This window comes from Nomascus leucogenys, chromosome 13 (assembly GCF_006542625.1).
Source record: "Nomascus leucogenys isolate Asia chromosome 13, Asia_NLE_v1, whole genome shotgun sequence".
NCBI classification, from domain to species: Eukaryota; Metazoa; Chordata; class Mammalia; order Primates; family Hylobatidae; genus Nomascus; species Nomascus leucogenys.
Window position 1 is genome coordinate 51,992,519 of NC_044393.1, and position 18,140 is coordinate 52,010,658.

Here is an 18,140-nt window from a genome sequence, read left to right on the forward strand (position 1 = left end):
TACCATTTGACCCAGCCATCCCATTACTGGGTATATATCCAAAGGACTATAAATCATGCTGCTATAAAGACACATGCACACGTATGTTTATTGTGGCACTATTCACAATAGCAAAGACTTGGAACCAACCCAAATGTCCAACAACGATAGACTGGATTAAGAAAATGTGGCACATATACACCATGGAATACTATGCAGCCATAAAAAATGATGAGTTCGTGTCCTTTGTAGGGACATGGATGAAACTGGAAAGCATCATTCTCAGTAAACTATCGCAAGGACAAAAAACCAAACACTGCATGTTCTCACTCATAGGTGGGAATTGAACAGCGAGAACTCATGGACACAGGAAGGGGAACATCACATTCCAGGGACTGTTGTGGGGTGGGGGGAGGGGGGAGGGACAGCATTAGGAGATATACCTAATGCTAAATGACGAGTTAATGGGTGCAGGAAATCAACATGGCACATGGATACATATGTAACAAACCTGCACATTGTGCACATGTACCCTAAAACCTAAAGTATAATAAAAAAAATAATAAAAAAATAAAATAAAATAAAATAAAATAAAAAGAAAATAGATTCTAGTTTCCAAGAGAGAACCTCTTCAAGGTGAAAACCTTAAAAATCTATGAATTGTCAATTTTCCTTCTATGAAGCTATTTTTGTACTACACCCAGAGCTGAAGAGGTAGATAGAGCCTCCTCAAAAGACTTAATAAGTCACTCAGAAGCAGTAACATTCAAACTTCACCGGTTCTTCATGAAGCTACAGCAGCAGCAATTACTAAGATATCTGTGCTTCACAACGAACCCATTTCTTACTCTCACTGGGCCTAAAGGGGCTAAGTTCCAAACTCCACAATTTCTAGTACCTGAAACAGTGCCTGCCACTTAGAGGTAAACAATACTGAATTATTAAATGAACAGATGGAAATGAAAAAGGGATGAATGAAAGAAACTAACATTGTTTTGCATAATGACGTGAAATACTAACTTCATTGGGTTTTGAGGCTTACAAATTAAGAAGTAATTAGGAAAGGAATTCAATTCTTTACACATTTAGAAACTCAAATACTTACTGAGGCCAGGCAGGCAGGCAATGAGATTAAGTGGTAGCAGTCCAGGTGTGAATGCTTGTGCTGACCTTACTGAGTGGAGGAGAGGCTGGCAAACAGTGGTCCATCTCGAGGGAGGGAGTGAGGCTGACTTAGCTCCAGCCCATTGTGGCCATATGGAAATACAGGTCCAATTCTGCTAGTTCTTCCCATTTTTAAAGAGAAGCTTGAAATCCAGAATGTTTTGTGAAAACTCCAAAATTTTACATATTGGCTCGAAATTTAAAGACAGACAGATTATGTGTGTTTTGCAGTATTTATTTTATTTTTAATTTTTGTGGGTACATAGTAGGTGTATATATTTATGGGTTACCTGAAATGTTTTGATACAGGCATGCAATGTGAAATAAGCATGTTATGGAGACTGTAGTATCCATCCCCTTAAGCATTTGTACTTTGAGTTACAAACAACCCAATTACACTCAAGTTCTTTTAAAATGTACAATTAAGTTATTATTGACTATAGTCACCTTGTTATGCTATCAAATAGTATATCTTATTCTTTCTATGTTTTTTTATAACCCATTAACCATTTCCACCTCAACCTCAAAGCCCCATTATCCTTCCCAGCCTCCGGTAATCATCCTTCTACTCTCTATGCCCATGAGTTCAATTGTTTTGATTTTTATTAGATCCCACAAATAAGTGAGAATATGCAATGTTTTTTAATACATCTCACAAATAAGTGATGGGGGATGTTTTTCTTTCTGTGCCTGACATAATGATCTCCAGTTCCATCCCTGTTGTTGCAAATGACTGGATCTCATTCTTTTTTATGGCTGAATAGTACTTCATTGTGTATATGTACCACATTTTCTTTATCCAGTCCTCTGCTGATAGACACAGGTTGCTTGCAAATCTTAGCTGTTGTGAACAGTGCTGCAACAGACATAGGGGTGCAGATTTCTCTTTGATATACTGATTTGCTTTCTTTTGGGTATATACCCAGCAGTGGAATTGCTGTATCATATGATAGCTCAATTTGTAGTTTTTTGAGGAACCTCCAAACTGTTCTCCATAGTGGTTGTACTAATTTACATTCCCACCAGCAGTGTACTATGGTTCTCTTTTCTCCACATCCTCACCAGTATTTGTTATTACTTAACTTTTGGAGAAAAGCCATTTTAACTGGGGTAAAATGACATCTCATTGTAGTTTTGATTTGCATTTCTCTGATGATCAATAATGTTGAGCACCTTTTCATATGCCTGTTTGCCATTTGTATGTTTTCTTTGAGAAATGTCTATTGCATCGTTTGCCCATTTTTTGATCGAACTATTAGAATTTTTCCTATAGAGTTGTTTGAGCTCCTTATATACTTTGTTTTTTAATTCCTTGTCAGATGGGTAGTTTGCAAATATTTTCTCCCATTCTGTAGGTTGTCTCTTCACTTTGTTGATTGTATCCTTTGCTGTGCAGAAGCTTTTCAACTTGATGTGATCTCATTTGTCCATGTTTGCTTTGGTTGCCTGTGCTTGTGGGGTATTGCTCAAGAAATCTTTGCCCAGATCAATGTCCTGGAGATTTTCTCCAATGTTCTCTTGTAGTAGTTTCAAAGTTTGAGGTCTTAGATTTAAGTATTTAATCCATTTTGATTTGATTTTTGCATATGTTATGTATATAGTGTTATTCTTCTGCATATGGATATCTAGTTTTCCCAGCACCACTTACTGAAGAGACTATCTTTTCCTCAGTGTGTGTCCTTGGCACCTTTGCTGAAAATGAGTCCACTGTCAGTGTATACATTTGTTTCTGGGTTCTCTATTCTGTTCTATTGGTCTATGTGTCTGTTTTTATGTCAGTGCCATGTTGTTTTGGTTACTTTACTTCTGTTAATTTGAAGTCAGGTAATGTGATTCTTCTAGTTTTGTTCTTTTTGCTTAGGATAGCTTTGGCTATTCTGGGTCTTTTGTGGTTCCATATAAATTTTAGGATTGTTTTTTCTATCTCTGTGAAGAGTGTCACTGGTATTTTGATAGGGATTTCATTGAATCTGTAGATTGCTTTGGGTAGTATGGACATTTTAACAATATCAATTCTTCCAATCCATGAACACAGAATGTTTTTCCAATTTTTGGTGTCCTCTTCAATTTATTTCATCAGTGTTTCATAGTTTTCATTATAGACCTCTTTTACTTTTTTGGTTAATTCCTAGTATTTAACTTAATGTATGGTTATTGTAAATGGGTTTACATTTTTATTTCTTTTTCATATTGTTCACTGTTGGCATATAGAAATGCTACTAATTTTTGTATGTCAATTTTTTATCCTGTGACTTTACTGAATTTATCAGTTCTAACAGTTTTCTTGTGGAGACCTTAGGTTTTTCCAAATATAAGATCGTATCATCTGCAAGCAAGGATAATTTGACTTCTTCCTTTCCAATTTGGATGCTCTTTATATCTTTTTCTTGTCTGATTGCTCTAGCTAGGACTTTCAGTACTATGTTGAATAACAGCAGTGACAGCGGACATCCTTATCATGTTCCAGGTCTTAAGAAGAAAGGCTTTCAGTTTTTCCCTATTCAGTATGATACTAGCTGTGGGCCTGTCATACATTGTTTTTATTATGTTGAGGTATGTTTCTTCTATCCCTAGTTTTTTGAGGGTTTTTCTTATGAAGGGATATTGAATTTTTTTAAATTTTTTTCTCCCCTGCTCCATAATGCTACGTTGAGATGTTGAATTTGATCAAATGCTTTCCAGCATCAACTGAAATGATTATATGGTTTTTATCCTTCATTCTGTTGATGCTATGTGTCACACTGATTGATTTGCATATGTTGAACCATCCTTGCATCCCAGGGATAAATCCCACTTGGTCATGTTGAATGATCTTTCTAATGTATTGTTGAATTTGGTTTGCTAGCAGTTTTTTGAGGATTTTTGCATCAATATTCATCAGAGATATTGGCCTGTAGTTTTCTTTTCTTTTCTTTTCTTTTCTTTTTTGCTGTATCTTTGTCTGGTTTTGGTATCAGGGTAATACTGGCCTCATAGAATTAGTTTGGAAGTACTCTTTCTCCCTCTACTTTTCAGAATAGTTTGAGTAGGATTGGCATTCATTCTTCTTTAAACGTTTGGTAGAATTCAGCAGTGAAACCATCAGGTCCCAAGCTTTTCTTTACTGGGAGACTTTTTATTACAGCTTCAATCTCATTACTTATTATTGGTCTGTTCAGATTTTGGATTTCTTCCCTGTTTAATCTTGGTAGCCTGTATGTGTCTAGGAATTTGTCCTTTTCTTCCAGATTTTCAAATTTGTTAGCATATAGTTGGTCATAGTAGCCACTAATGATCCTTTGAATTCTGCAGTAACAGTTGTAATGTCTCAGTTTTCATTCTGATTTTATTTATTTGGATCTTCTTTTTTCTTTTTTTTTTTTTATACTTTAAGTTCTAGGGTACATGTGCACAACGTGCAGGTTTGTTACATATGTATACATGTGCCATGTTGGTGTTATTTTTTTCTTAATCTTGCTAAACATTTGTCAACTTTGTTTAACTTTTCAAAAACCCACTTTTTGTTTCATTGATCTTTTTTGTTGTCATTTCATTGATCTTTTTGTATTGGTTTTTTCATTTCAGTTTCATTTACTTCTCCTCTGATCTTTATTTCTTCCAATAATTTTGGGTTTAGTTTGCTCTTGCTTTTCTAGTTCTTTAAGATGCATCATCAGATTGTTTATTTATAGTTTTTCCTCTTTTTTGATGTAGGCACTTATAGCTATAAACTTCCCTGAGTATTGCTTTTGCTGTATCCCATAGGTTTTGATACATTGTGTTTCCATTATCATTTGTTTCAAGAAATTTTTCAATTTCCTTCTTAATTTCTTCATGGGCCCACTGGTCATTCAGGAGCATATTGTTTAACTTCCACGTATTTGTATAGTTTCCAAAATTCTACTTGCTATTAATTTCTAGTTTTATTCCATTGCAGTCAGAGAGGATGCTTGATATTATTTCAGTTTTTTTTAATGTTTTAAGATTTGTTTTGTGAACTAACATGATCTATCCTTGAGAATGATCCATGTGCTGAGGAAAAGAATGTGTATTCTGCAGCTCTTGGATGAAGTGTTCTGTAAATATCTATCAGATCCATTTTGTCTATAGTGCAGATTAAGTCTGATGTGTCTTTGTTGCTTTTCTGTCTGGAAGATCTGTCCAATGCTGAAAGTGGGGTGTTGAAGTTTCCAGCTACTATTGTATTGGGGTCTATCTCTCTCCAGCACTAACAATATTTGCTTATATATCTGGGTGCTCCAGTGTTGGGTGCATATATATTTAAAATTGTTATATCTTCTTGCTGAATTGGCTCCTTTATCATTACATAGTGACCTTCTTTGTGTGTTCTTATAGTTTTGGTTTTAAACCTATTTTGTCTGATATAAGTGTAGTGACTCCCATTCTTTTTTGGTTTTCATTGGCATGGAATATCTTTCTCTATTCTTTTATTTTCAGTCCATGTGTGTCTTTATAGATGAAGTCTGTTTCTTGTAGGCAAGAGATCAATGTATCTTGTTTTTTCATCCATTCAGTCATTCTATATCTTTTCATTGGAGAGTTTACTCCATTTACATTCAATATTATTATTGATAAGTAAGGACCTACTTATTCCTGCTATTTTGTTATCTGTCTTCTGGTTGTTTTGTGGTCTTTTTCTTCTTTCTTTCCTTCCTGTCTTCAACTGAAGGCAATTTTCTCTGGTGATATTATTTAATTTCTTGCTTTTTACTTTTTTGTGTATCTACTGTATGATTTTTGGCTTGAAGTTACCATAAGGCTTGCAAATACTAGCCTATAAACCCATTGTTTTAACCTGATAACAACTTAACACTGTTTGCATAAACAAACATATAAACATACAAAAGCTAATAAAAATTCTATGTATATTGGTCTGTTTTCATGCTGCTCATAAAGACATACCTGAGACTGGGAAGAAAAAGAGGTTTAATTGGACTTACAGTTCCACATGGCTGGGGAGGCCTCAGAATCATGGTGGGAGGCAAAAGGCACTTCTTACATGGTGGCAGCAAGAAAAAAATGAGAAAGATGCAAAAGCGGAAGCCCCTGATAAAACCATCAGATCTTGTGAGACTTATTCACTCTCATGAGAACAGCACGAGAAAGACCTGCCCCCATGATTCAACTACTTCCCACAACACATGGGAATTCAAGATGAGATTTGGGCAGGGACACAGCCAAACCATACCACTATGCTTTAACTTTGTCCCCCTGCCCCACTTTTTAACTTTTTGATGCTTCTATTTATATCTCATTGTACTGATTATGTCTTGAAAAGTTGTTGTAGTTATTTTTAATTGGTTCATCATTTAGTCTTCCTACTTAGGATAAGAGTAGTTTACACACCACAGTTATAGTGTTATAAAATTCTGTGCTTTTCTGTGTACTTACTATTACTGGTGAGTTTTGCAACTTCAGGTGATTATTTATTGCTTGCTTTTCTTTCTGATTGAAGTACTCCCTTTAGCATTTCTTGTAGGACAGGACAATTGATGAAGTCCCTCAGCTTTTGTCTGGGAAAGTCTTTATTTCTCCTTCATGTTTGAAGGATATTTTTGCCAGATATACTATTCTAGGGTAAAAGTTTTCTTCCTTCAGCATTTTAAAAATGTCATGTCATTCTCTTCTGGCAGGTAAGGTTTACACTGAAAAGTTTACTGCCAAATGTATTGGAGCTCCATTGTATGTTATTTGTTTCTTTTCTCTTGGTGCCTTTAGGATCCTCTCTTTGTCCTTGACCTTTGGGAGCTTGGTTATTAAATGCCTTGAAGTAGTCTTCTTTGGGTTAGATCTGCTTGATGTTCTATAACCTTCTTGTACTTGGATATTTATATCTTTCTCTAGGTTTCTGGAGGTTCTCTGGTATTATCCCTTTGGGTTTTGTTTGTTTGTTTGATTGTTTGTTTTTGGTTTTTTTTTTTTTTGGTTTTTTTTTTTTTTGGTTTTTTTTTTTTTTTTTGAGACTGAGTCTCGCTCTGTTGCCCAGGCTGGAGTGCAGTGGCACAACCTTGTCTCACTGCAACCTCCACCTCCCGGGTTCAAACAATTCTCTTGCCTCTGCCTCCTGAGTAGCTGGGATTACAGGCACCCACCACTATGTCTGGCTAATTTTTATATTTTTAGTAGAGACAGGGTTTCACCGTGTTGGCCAGGCTGTGTTATTTCCCTTTGAATAAACTTTGTCTACCTCCTCCTTAAGGCCAATAATTCTTAGATTTGCCTTTTTGAAGCTATTTTCTAGATCCCGTAGGTGTGCTTCATTGTTTTTCATTCTTTTTTTTTATTATTATTATACTTTAAGTTCTAGGGTATATGTGCACAACGTGCAGGTTTGTTACATATGTATACGTGTACCATGTTGGTGTGCTGCACCCATTAACTCGTCATTTACATTAGGTATATCTCCTAATGCTATCCCTCCCCCGTCCCCCCACCCCACAACAGGCCCCGGTGTGTGATGTTCCCCACCCTGTGTCCAAGTGTTCTCACCATTCAACTCCCACCTATGAGGGAGAACATGCGATGTTTGATTTTCTGTCCTTGCGATAGTTTGCTGAGAATGATGGTTTCCAGTCTCATCCATGTCCCTACAAAGGACATGAACTCATCCTTTTTTATGGCTGCATAGTATTCCATGGTGTATATGTGCCACATTTTCTTAATCCCGTCTATCACTGATGGACATTTGGGTTGGTTCCAAGTCTTTGCTATTGTGAATAGTGCTGCAATAAACAAGACATTTATGCAGCCAAAAGACACATGAAAAAATGCTCATCATCACTGGCCATCAGAGAAATGCAAATCAAAACCACAATGTGATACTGTCTCACACCAGTTAGAATGGTGATCATTAAAAAGTCAGGAAACAACAGGTGCTGGAGAGGATGTGGAGGAATAGGAACACTTTTGCATTGTCAGTGGGACTGTAAAGTAGTTCAACCATTGTGGAAGACAGTGTGGCGATTCCTCAAGGATCTGGAACTAGAAATACCATTTGACCCAGCCATCCCATTACTGGGTATATACCCAAATGATTATAAATCATGCTGCTATAAAGACTCATTCTTTTTTCTTTTGTCTCCTCTGACTGCATATTTTCAAACAGTCTTTAAGCTCACTAATTCTTCTGTTTGATCAATTCTGCTATTAAAGGACTCTGATGCATTCTTCAATACACCAATTGCATTTTTCAGCTCCAGAATTTGTTTCTTTTTAATTATTTCAATCTCTTCGATAAATTTATCTGATAGAATTCTTAATTTCTTCTCTGTGTTATCTTGAATTCATTTGAGTTTCCTCAACATAGCTACTTTGAATTCTCTTTCTGAAAGATTACATATCTCTGTTTCCCTAGGATTGCCCCTTGGTGCCTTATTTAGTTCATTTGGTAAGGTCATGTTTTCCTGGATGATATTGATGCCAGTATTCTTCGGTGTCTGGGCATTGAAGAGTTAGGTATTTATTGTAGTCTTCACTGCCTGGGCTTATTTGTAGCCATCCTTCTTGGGAAGGCCTTCCAGATATTTGAAAGGACTTGAGTGTTGTAATCTAAGCTGTATCTGCTTTAAGGGACACCCCAAGCCCAGTAATGCTGTGGTTGTTGCACACTTGTCAAGGTACCACCTTGATGGTCTGAGACAAGATCTGGAAGAATTCTCTGGATTACCAGGCAGAGGCTCTTGTTCTCTTCCCTTCTGTTTCCCAAACAGAGTCTCTCTCTCTCTGTTCTGAGCCACCCAAAACTGGTGGTAGAGTGAAACAAGCGCACCCCTGTGGCCTCCACCACTATGATTGCACTGGGTCAGACCTGAAGCTATCATAGCACTGGGTCTTGCCCAAGGCCTGCTGTAACCACTTCCTGGCTACTGCCATTGTTCGCTGAAGGCCCTGGGGCTCTATAATCAACAGGTGGCAAGGCCAGCCAGGCCTGTGTCCTTCTCTTCAGGGTGGTGAGGTCCCCCAGACCCTAGGTGAGTCCTTAGGTGCCCTCTGGGAATCAGGGACTAGAGTCAAAAACCTTAGAAGTCTACTTGGTGTTCTACTGCATTACAGCTGAGCTGGCATGCAAACTATAGGATGCAGTCCTTCCCACTCTTCCACCCCTTTCCAAAGGTAGAGGAACCTTACCCTGTAGCCACCGCCACCCCAGGCCATGAAGAGTATTGCCAGGCTAGCAATGATGTTCTCTTATGGCCCAAGGGCTCTTAAGTCAGCCTGTGGTGAATGCTGCCTCACCTGGGACAGCTAGGTCCCAGTAGCTGGGTATTGCTGCTAGTTATTCAGGGCCCAAGGGCTCTTCAGTTAGCAGGAGATGAATGTTGCCAGGACTGGGTCCCTTCCTTCAAGGCAGCAGGTTCCCTTCTGGCCCAGGGTGTGTCTAGAAATGTAACTTGGGAGCTAGAACCTGGAACAAGGGCCTTATGACTCTGACTGGTGCCCTATCCTGCCATGGCTGAGCTAGTATCCAAGATGCAAGACAAAGTCCTCCCCACTCTTACCTCTCCTCTCCTCAAGGGAAAGGAAGGGGTCTCTTTTGGATTGATGAGCTGTGCGGCTTGGGGCTGGTTGAGGGGCAATGCCACTACTCCCTTGGCTGCTCCAGCTCGTGTCTCAGTATGTCATGTACCCCTCAGTCCACTGTCTCTGGGCCTAGTTGAGCACTAGGATTTGCCTAAGATTTACAGTCCTTAAGGCCTAGACTGCCTTTCAAGTTTACCTGGAGGCACAGCGCACTGTAGCCCTCGGTGGTGAGGTTTGCAGAACTCAAGTTCTGACTGCTGGGACTGGCAATTCCCCTGTGTCTAGGCCTGGGTTAAATGCTCCCTCCGTGGATGGGCATCAGCTGAGTTTGGTCCAGTTTTCCTCTCTGATCCAACAGGACAGCACTGAGTTCAATGCCTCACAATTGCTGTATTTTCCCTTCCCCAGCACCCAGAAAGGCTCTCTGCACCATGCTGGAGGGGTGGCACTGGCGATTCAGGACTATTGTTTCTATCTCTTCAGTGACTCTTTCAGCCATATGAAGTTAAAACCAGGTACGACGACTGCTCATCTGATTTTTGGTTCTTATGAAGGTGTTTTTTCTTTTTCTTTCTTTTTTTTTTTCTTTGTGTGTTTGGGGGGAGGGGGTCTTTATTCACACGGAGTGCTGTATGCGATGCCCGGGAAAAGCTCTCAGCATGGTGTGTGCTTCAGGGTGGCTCGGGCTCCAATCTCTGTTTTCCAGTTTGTCACAGAAAACAGAGTCTATGCCCTGCTGGATGCCACCTTCTTAGACACCATGTGAATCCCCATGCACTGCTCCCCTTGCCCCTTACCAACACCAAGCAGCTATTAGACACCTAAGGTCTCTGTCCTGTTAGTACCATGGGGCAGAAAGGTACAATACCTTTTTTCACCCATAAGGGTGACAGCCAACACTCCTAACAAAATACAGGTGTGCAAGAGAAAAGCATTAACAAATTTACTTAATTATTTGAGGCAAGGTCTCACTCTGTCTCCCAGGCTGGAATGCAGTGGTGGGATCACAGCTCACTGCAGCCTCAACCTCCCAAGCTCAGTCAATCCTCCCACCTCAGCCTCCCAGGCAGCTGGGACCAGAGGCATGCACCACCATGCCTGGCCAATTTTTTGCATTTCTGGTAGAGATGTGGGTCCCACCATGTTGCCCAGGCTGGTCTTGAACTCCTGGCCTCAAGTCATCCTTCTGCCTCAGCCACCCAAAATGCTGGGACTACAGGCATGAGCCACTGCGCCCAGCCTAAAAGCATACGAAGGTGTTTTTTCTCTGTAGATAGTTGTTAACTTGGTGTCCTTGGGCAGGGAACAATGGGTGGAGCCTTCTGTTCCACCATCTTGCTCCACCTCCTCCAATTATGTGTGTTTTGTATGCATATCTGGGCAGTCGGTCATAGATTTGAAGCCTCTCATTTCAACTTTACTGTGTCTGAGAATATTTATCCTTAGGACACTTGTGTATATATTTGTGTGTTGTTGCTACAATAATTGCCTCATGGTAATTGAGAAACTGAGAAGAACAAGGAGGTAAGTCATACCATGAGGAGGGTTTAAGCACAAGGGAGAGTTAGAAAAGTAGTGAAGGATTTATAGTTAAGGGGGAGGCTTATCAGTGAGATATGTCAAGCACATTAAGTTGTTCCTGAGTTTGCAAGAATTTTTCTCTGTGATTGGGCCACTGGCGTTTGCTAACTGGTGCCCATCAAAGTTAGGCTTCTACCCACCCACAGGAACTGACGGATATCTTCTTTGATGATTATATATCAAAGGGATAGATCCCAGGTCGTTGAGGAAGACTTTCCTGAGTTGTAAAACTGTCAAGAAGCTTTTGTTAAAAAGACATCTCAAGGTAGGCAGAGAAAAAACTTACAATTCCAAGTTTTCTAAAACAAATGCTCTAAGAAACAAGAAAATAAGAAGTCAGGGCCTAGAGTCAGTAAGAAGCCAGTCTAAAATTCAGTCATGCTGAGGAGAACGTCAGTGCCATCTCAGTCATAAAGTTATGGTAGATGTTGATGTTTAAAAAGCTACACATCAGCAGATCAGTTTTAAACAAATATGAATGGTAGATGTTTACAGCCCTAACTTAGAATCCTCCCCTCCTTGCCCCAACTCCCTCCAGACCACCCAGTGCATCAGGATACCACAAGATGTCAGTGGAGGTGACTAGGTAAGAATTCTATCCATTCAAGAACCCTGGGGGAGAAACCCGTGCTGCCCCTGTATTTCTTGCTATCCCAGGGAACTCTGCCTGCCCCAGTATCTACCAACAGATGCTTAAAACTGTACTAGTACTATGTGCTTTCATCAGCTGTGCAAACTTGGGCAACTTATTCAACCACCCTGAGCCTTGGTCTCTTCATTTGTAAATAAGCATAGTAAATACACACCACCACAGCATTGTATCAGAAGTAAATCTGATCTGTGTATAGCACTCAACACAATGCTTGGCATACGGTAATGACTCAAGAAATGATAACTATCAATATTTCAGCCAGTTCTCACCTGTGCTATTATATTATTCTCATAGAATAATGAACATACTATGACACCAAATTAATAAAATACACAGAGAGGAAGAAGAAAATAAGTTAAAAGAATTATGGCTTAAATCTTTTGAAATTAAAGCAGAAGAAACTATCAATGAGGCAGTAGCTACTTCCAAAGTGCCATGCCCTATCCTCCGCAACTTGATCCAATTTTCTGCCCAACTTTCCAAGTCCTGTTCCCTCAAACTTAAAATATTTTCCCACGCAGATCTCAAATCTTCATGTTACTCAGCCCAAAGGTGTAATGCAATTTTTTAAATTATGAGTTTTTGTTGTATTTTCTTTTCCTATTTATCACTTATAGCATTTTATCCAAAAAAACCCATGTGGGAGTTAATTGACTTTTCAGGAATCCCGTGCAAAATTCTCCCTCAAAACATTCTCTTTGTTTGTGTCTTGGTAGCAACTCCAGAGTTTTTAGGACTTGGACTCTGCTTTAGACTTGTGCTCAGACTGTCTCCACAAAAGTGGTCCGTTTCCTCATCCAATGAGCTCTGCCTGTTTGTCTGTGTGACACTCCAGTGGAAGGAAGCCAAGAGCCTATAGTAGCGATCCTGGGGAAAATTTCAGCAGCTGGGGCCATGTAATTTAAAACCTCTGAAAAGTGTGCTGCAGTCCGTGCACAGCATTAGTATAACGTGAGGGCTGAATGCAGCCCGTTCTCTGGAGAACTTCCTCACACACCACAGCAAAGAGAAGACTGAAAGACAAACCTGGGTGCAGCCGGAGAGGTCCAGATAGATGAGCTTGTGGCATCCATTCCCCAAGTTCAGGTACTGTAAGCCTTTGTCTGTGAACCGTCTGCAATAAGCCAAACTAAGATTCTGTAAGTTGTGGAAGTGCCTGAAAAGACAAGGCAAGAAAGAGAGGAAGGAAAGTATTATACTTCAGTTGTTCTCTCAAATCTTTCTTAAGCCACTATGACAAAGAAAACTGTAAATTCAACTCTTCTTCTTGCAGATGTTCAACATTTAACTTTACTGTTAACTCTCTACCTGTTAATTAAAGGAGACTACAGTGTTATATAAGGTAACACATAATTGTAATATATTTCAAGTGAAAGTATTAATAATTCAATAACATTTGCCTAGATTTTTAAGAAAGTTGACTGGGATAAAGCTTTTTTGGTGTGTGTGAGGTGGGGGAGGCAATCATATTGTTTGGAAGTGAAACCAAATTTGCAGAGTTTATTGTTGCTTTTAGGTTTTATCTCTGCAGTACCAAAATAATGTGCAAAATATATAAAAGGACAAATCCTTTCTAAACATTTAAATGGAGACTGTTACAGGAGAGTGAGGATTTGGGACAAGGCAAAACTGAACATAACCATGCTCTTAAAATAGATCTGATAAGCAAATGAGTTTAAAAAATAGGTTTAAATATGCATGAGTTTGTGACAGTTTCATTATTATAGTTGAAGAAAGACTAATTGATATGCAGAGTTTAAGCATGGATTAAGAAGACCAGTTTGCAAATAAGCGGGCAACACATAAGAAGAATTAAAAGCAACATCAGAGACTATAAATCTCGCTGGAGTTGAAACAGATTAAATATGGTATTACCACAATAACCAAAATGACAGCTTCTAGAAAAAAGGAGGGTAGTTAGGATGAGCCTGTACTACCATATGAGGGCTCGCAGTTTGAGGACACTCTGTGGACAATTTCCCAAGCCCTCCAAAGCCTGGAACTTTTTTTTTTTTTTTTTTTTTTTTTTGAGACGAAGTTTCCGTCTTGTTGCCCAGGCTGGAGTGCAATGGTGAGATCTTGGCTCACTGCAACCTCCTCCCCGCTCCCCCATCCCCTGGTTCAAGTGATCTCCTGCCTCAGCCTCCCAAGTAGCTGGGATTACAGGCGCGTGCCAACATGTCTAGCTAATTTTTGTATTTTTAGTAGAGACAGGGTTTCACCATGTTGGCCAGGCTGGCCTCGAGCTCCTGACCTCAGGTGATCCACCCGCCTCGGCCTCCCAAAGTGCTCGGAACAGGCGTGAGCCACTGTGCCCGGAAAGCCTGGCACTTTTTAAGAGGTCAAGGACTCCCACTACTGCCTGCTCTTCTAATGGAATTAGCAATCATGCTCTTAGTTTGTGACCTGCAACAGCTTAATAGGAAATTAGAAAGCAAAAAGAATGAAAAGAGAGGAGAAAATACTTCTCTGCCTCTCAAAATCACACAGGTGAATAAAGTTTACCATAAATGGGAAATAAGATATACAAGCACTGACCATTAATCAGATTTTGAAAAACACATCTATATGATATAATGATTTGCATTCCATAGCGAATTACTTGATTCAGAACACACATTCCGATCTGGGAATGGCTGTGTACGTGAGATTTGACAGAGCAACGGGGAAGGCTTTGGACTCACCAGTGACTAGGTGGGCAGGGCCTGAAGGAGAAAGCAGGCCCAAAGACACGCCCCCTCTCTTGGGGCTGTCGAGTGGACTGAGCTGTGCTAAAGTTTTGGAAATGCGTTATCTTCCTCTCCCTTGGGTACACCCTGTGATTCAACTGAGTACAATTTTCCTGGGGTGGGGAGAGGGGCACCAGGGTGTCATTTCTAGCAATCCTTCAGCTCTATAATCTGTAGAAAGGAGTTGTGAGGCAGGCTGCATGACACAATGCAAAATACACAAGGTTTTTTAATCCAGCCAAATGAGATGTAAATCCAAGCCCTGACACTTGCTGCAACCTCCCTAACCTCTCAGAGATTGTTTTCTCATTTGTTAAGTGGAGATTAAAATATTATCTTTTTTTTTTTTTTACACTGATCAACTGTGGGGCCTCCAGCTTTCCTGAACCTCAGTTTTCTCATCTGGAACATGGATGTAATCTGATCTGCTTGTTCCCTTTAAAGGTGTGACAATTAAATGAGAATACAGAAGTAACAGTATTATCTTGAGGGTGATTTTAACAATCAAAATCATCACGGACATAATAGAAGATTTAAAACTATATGTAATATTATTGCTGCTACTATGTGAAATGATAGTAACACATTCACTATTTTTATGGAATTTGTATTATTCTTCCATTTAATGAAATGGATACTTACCTCCAAGAGTGTTGCATACAATAATTCCAAGAGTTTGAAGGATTTCACATTGAATGTATACCCTGATCTACACCTAGTATTCAATTTCTTTAAATCCATGTGATCAGTTAACAAATATCAAAAATGAGAATTGAGCTAGGAGCTCTTAACTTTTTTTAATGTCACAGACACCTTTGGCTTTTGGCAGCTAGGGTCTCTGGCCCCTTTCTTGGCATAATGTTTTTAAATGCATAAAATAAAATATGTAAGATTACAAAAACAGCCAATTATATTGAAATACACAATTATCAAATAAAAAAACAAATGAGTAGAATAGTAATATATGTGCTTCTTTATTAACATATTAAATAAGATTTTGTGGCAGTTCTAATAACTGCTGTGATTGTGAAGTATCAGTGATATTTTGAAATGCTTATAACAATGAAATGTGATAAGAATATATTTGTGATTTATATGAGTAAAAATGTCCCAGAGACTGCTAATACTTCTGTAGTTTTTACCTACATTTCAATTACAGTTAATAAAAGTAGAGATGAGTTTCTTCTTTTTTTTTTGAGACGGAGTCTCGCTCTGTTACCCAGGCTGGCGTGCAATGGCTTGATCTCGGCTCACTGCAACCTCCACCTCCCAGGCTCAAGTGATTCTCCTGCCTCAGCCTCCCAAGTAGCTGGGATTACAGGCACCTGCTACCACGCCTGGCTAATTTTTTTTGTATTTTTATTAGAGACAGGGTTTTAACACATTGGCCAGACTGGTCTCAAACTCTTCACCTCAGGTGCTCCGCCCACCTCAGCCTCCCAAAGTGCTGGGATTACAGGCGTGAACCACTGCACCTATCTGAGATGAGTTTTTTACATCCCCCATTAAAATTCATGGAGCTCCTGAATTCTAGCCCTGATCCTCTTGGGGAAATCCACTGCTCCCCAGCTAAGAGCTCCTGGTTTAGATAAAAGAGGCTGTTCATTAGACTAAGTGACTCCTGGATTGAAAATCTCTGGATAGCTCTTTTCACAGTGGAACCCCATGGAACCATCAGTTTGAAGGCAAAGCTCAGGAATCTTGAGTGGCCCTGTAAGCCTTTCTAGGGATTTACAGTTCTGCAGACTTAAAGCTGCTAGGGATGGGAAAAGTGTCAGTTGACAGCAAAATCACAGGTGGCAAATTTTGTGCAATACTGATACTCTTTATTCTGAATTTTGGCAAAGACACGTGTCCCCTACATGAGTAAGATCTGATTCATCATTTTCCCAGCCCAGAGAACACTTGGTAATTCTAATTCTGCTTTGAGTCAATGTCTACAGCTTGTTTTTATCTTTTTCTAATTATTTGATAACTGTTTCTTATTGGGGGAGTGTGAGTCCTCTCTTTGTGATTTATTTATTTTTCTGCTACTACTATAATCTTTAGAGAAATTACAATTCTTATAGAAACTATAAAGATTTTTTTTCTCCTTTCTTTTGGGTTTTTTTCCCAGTAAAGAATTGAAGTCATTTGTGTTAAATTTCTAACACCTGAAGGACTTACTACTAAGATGAATGGAAAAGTAGGTATTTAAATAAAAAATTCTCCGAAAAAAATCACCAAGACAAGGCCTACTCTGTAAAAGAGGGAATTTGCATGTGGATTCTTTTGAGTTGAGTGTTGGGCTCTTTGGTTTCACAGAGGCATTTCAAGTAACAGAATTCTGCAGAAAATCTAAATGGAGTGATCTGGCCTTCTATTTACAGGGTGGACTTTGAAGTTGTCCAGTCAAGACAACAGCTTACTCTGTCTGCCCCACTTTGATGGGCACTGGTGAGACTATAGATCATGATAGTTCCTGACAATAAGAAATTTCCAAGCCAATTGAAAGGTCAATTCATCTATATAAAAAACAATTGGATACTACTCCACTATAGCATTTAAGACTCAATTAAAGAGCAAAGATCATAATAGCTTTACTCAGCACTGTATGCCCAGTGAGAACACCTTGCACATACTAGTTGATCAATACATGGTGAACAAGTGAATGAATGTTGTTATTATAATTCAGGAAAAGGAAAAATCACTGCAGACTTCTGGTAGATGGCGAGACTTAAGGTGTGAAGGCTGTAGATTAGCCATTAGAAGGAGAAAGGCACTGCAGCTATAGAGAATGTGAAGCATGCAGCAATCAGATGACTGGAGTTAAGGGCTTCTCTTGGGAAACCTAGGCAGAGAAGTTTGGTTGGATAATGTTAACGGAGAGTAAGGGAAGAACCTAGACCTTAAGCATGTCAAACACATGATAAGAAGATTGTTCCAGGATGACACTTCTTGTAGCGTGAGACAGAGCAGATTGAAGGGAGGAGAGACCAGAGGCAGCACCACCAGGATACTGTGCCAGATGAGGTGCTGAGAGTGCCACCTAGGTTGTGACAATAGGAATACATAGAAAGTGTTTAATTCCGGAAATATTTAGAGGCAACAACTTTCCTGGAATGGGCATGAGCTTTAGGCAGCCCTCATTTTCAACTTTAGAAAACTGAACAAGTCCCCAAAGAAGTGAGAAAAAATATTCAAATAAAAAGCTGGCAAATCATTGTTGCCAAGGACAAACAAATTACATTTTTCTTTTGGCAAGTGCTTTTTTTGGAAAGAAATACTAAAAGCAATGAAGAGAGAATGACAGCAGAAACAACCAACATTTCTCTGGTTATTTACAGTTTCAAGAACATTTTTGCATATCCAAGCATATTTGAAACAATGGAAAATAGAGCAAAAACAGAGAATCATTATGAAATGTATTTTTATCATAGATAACTTAGTATACTTTTTTATATGGCAAAAAAAATCAGTATCAAGTAGTATCTATTCTGAATATTCTCTCAATGGCAAGAACTAGAAGGAAAAGC

The 18,140-nt window shown here is 39.2% G+C and overlaps 2 protein-coding genes across 7 annotated transcripts in view; one reads left to right on the forward strand and one right to left on the reverse strand.

Moving 5' to 3' along the window:
• The window catches only part of FBXL13 (F-box and leucine rich repeat protein 13), a 271,872-nt gene that overhangs the window by 93,566 nt on the left and 160,166 nt on the right, over window positions 1-18,140 (reverse strand). For all 4 annotated transcript variants that reach the window (XM_003268180.2, XM_030826693.1, XM_003268179.3 and 1 more), the window contains one exon: window positions 12,923-13,052. In XM_003268180.2, coding sequence (XP_003268228.1) covers window positions 12,923-13,052 — 130 coding nt within the window. The remainder of the gene's footprint in view (window positions 1-12,922; window positions 13,053-18,140) is intronic.
• LRRC17 (leucine rich repeat containing 17) overlaps window positions 9,463-18,140 on the forward strand; it is a 37,290-nt gene continuing 28,612 nt past the window's right edge. The window contains exons 1-2 of one of the 3 annotated variants that reach the window (XM_030826694.1): window positions 9,463-10,178; window positions 12,613-12,982. The gene's annotated coding sequence lies outside the window, so the exon portion shown is untranslated. Of the gene's footprint in view, window positions 10,179-12,612; window positions 12,983-13,122; window positions 13,239-18,140 lie in introns of those variants that run through there. The other 2 variants (XM_030826695.1, XM_030826696.1) reach the window with 2 other exon arrangements.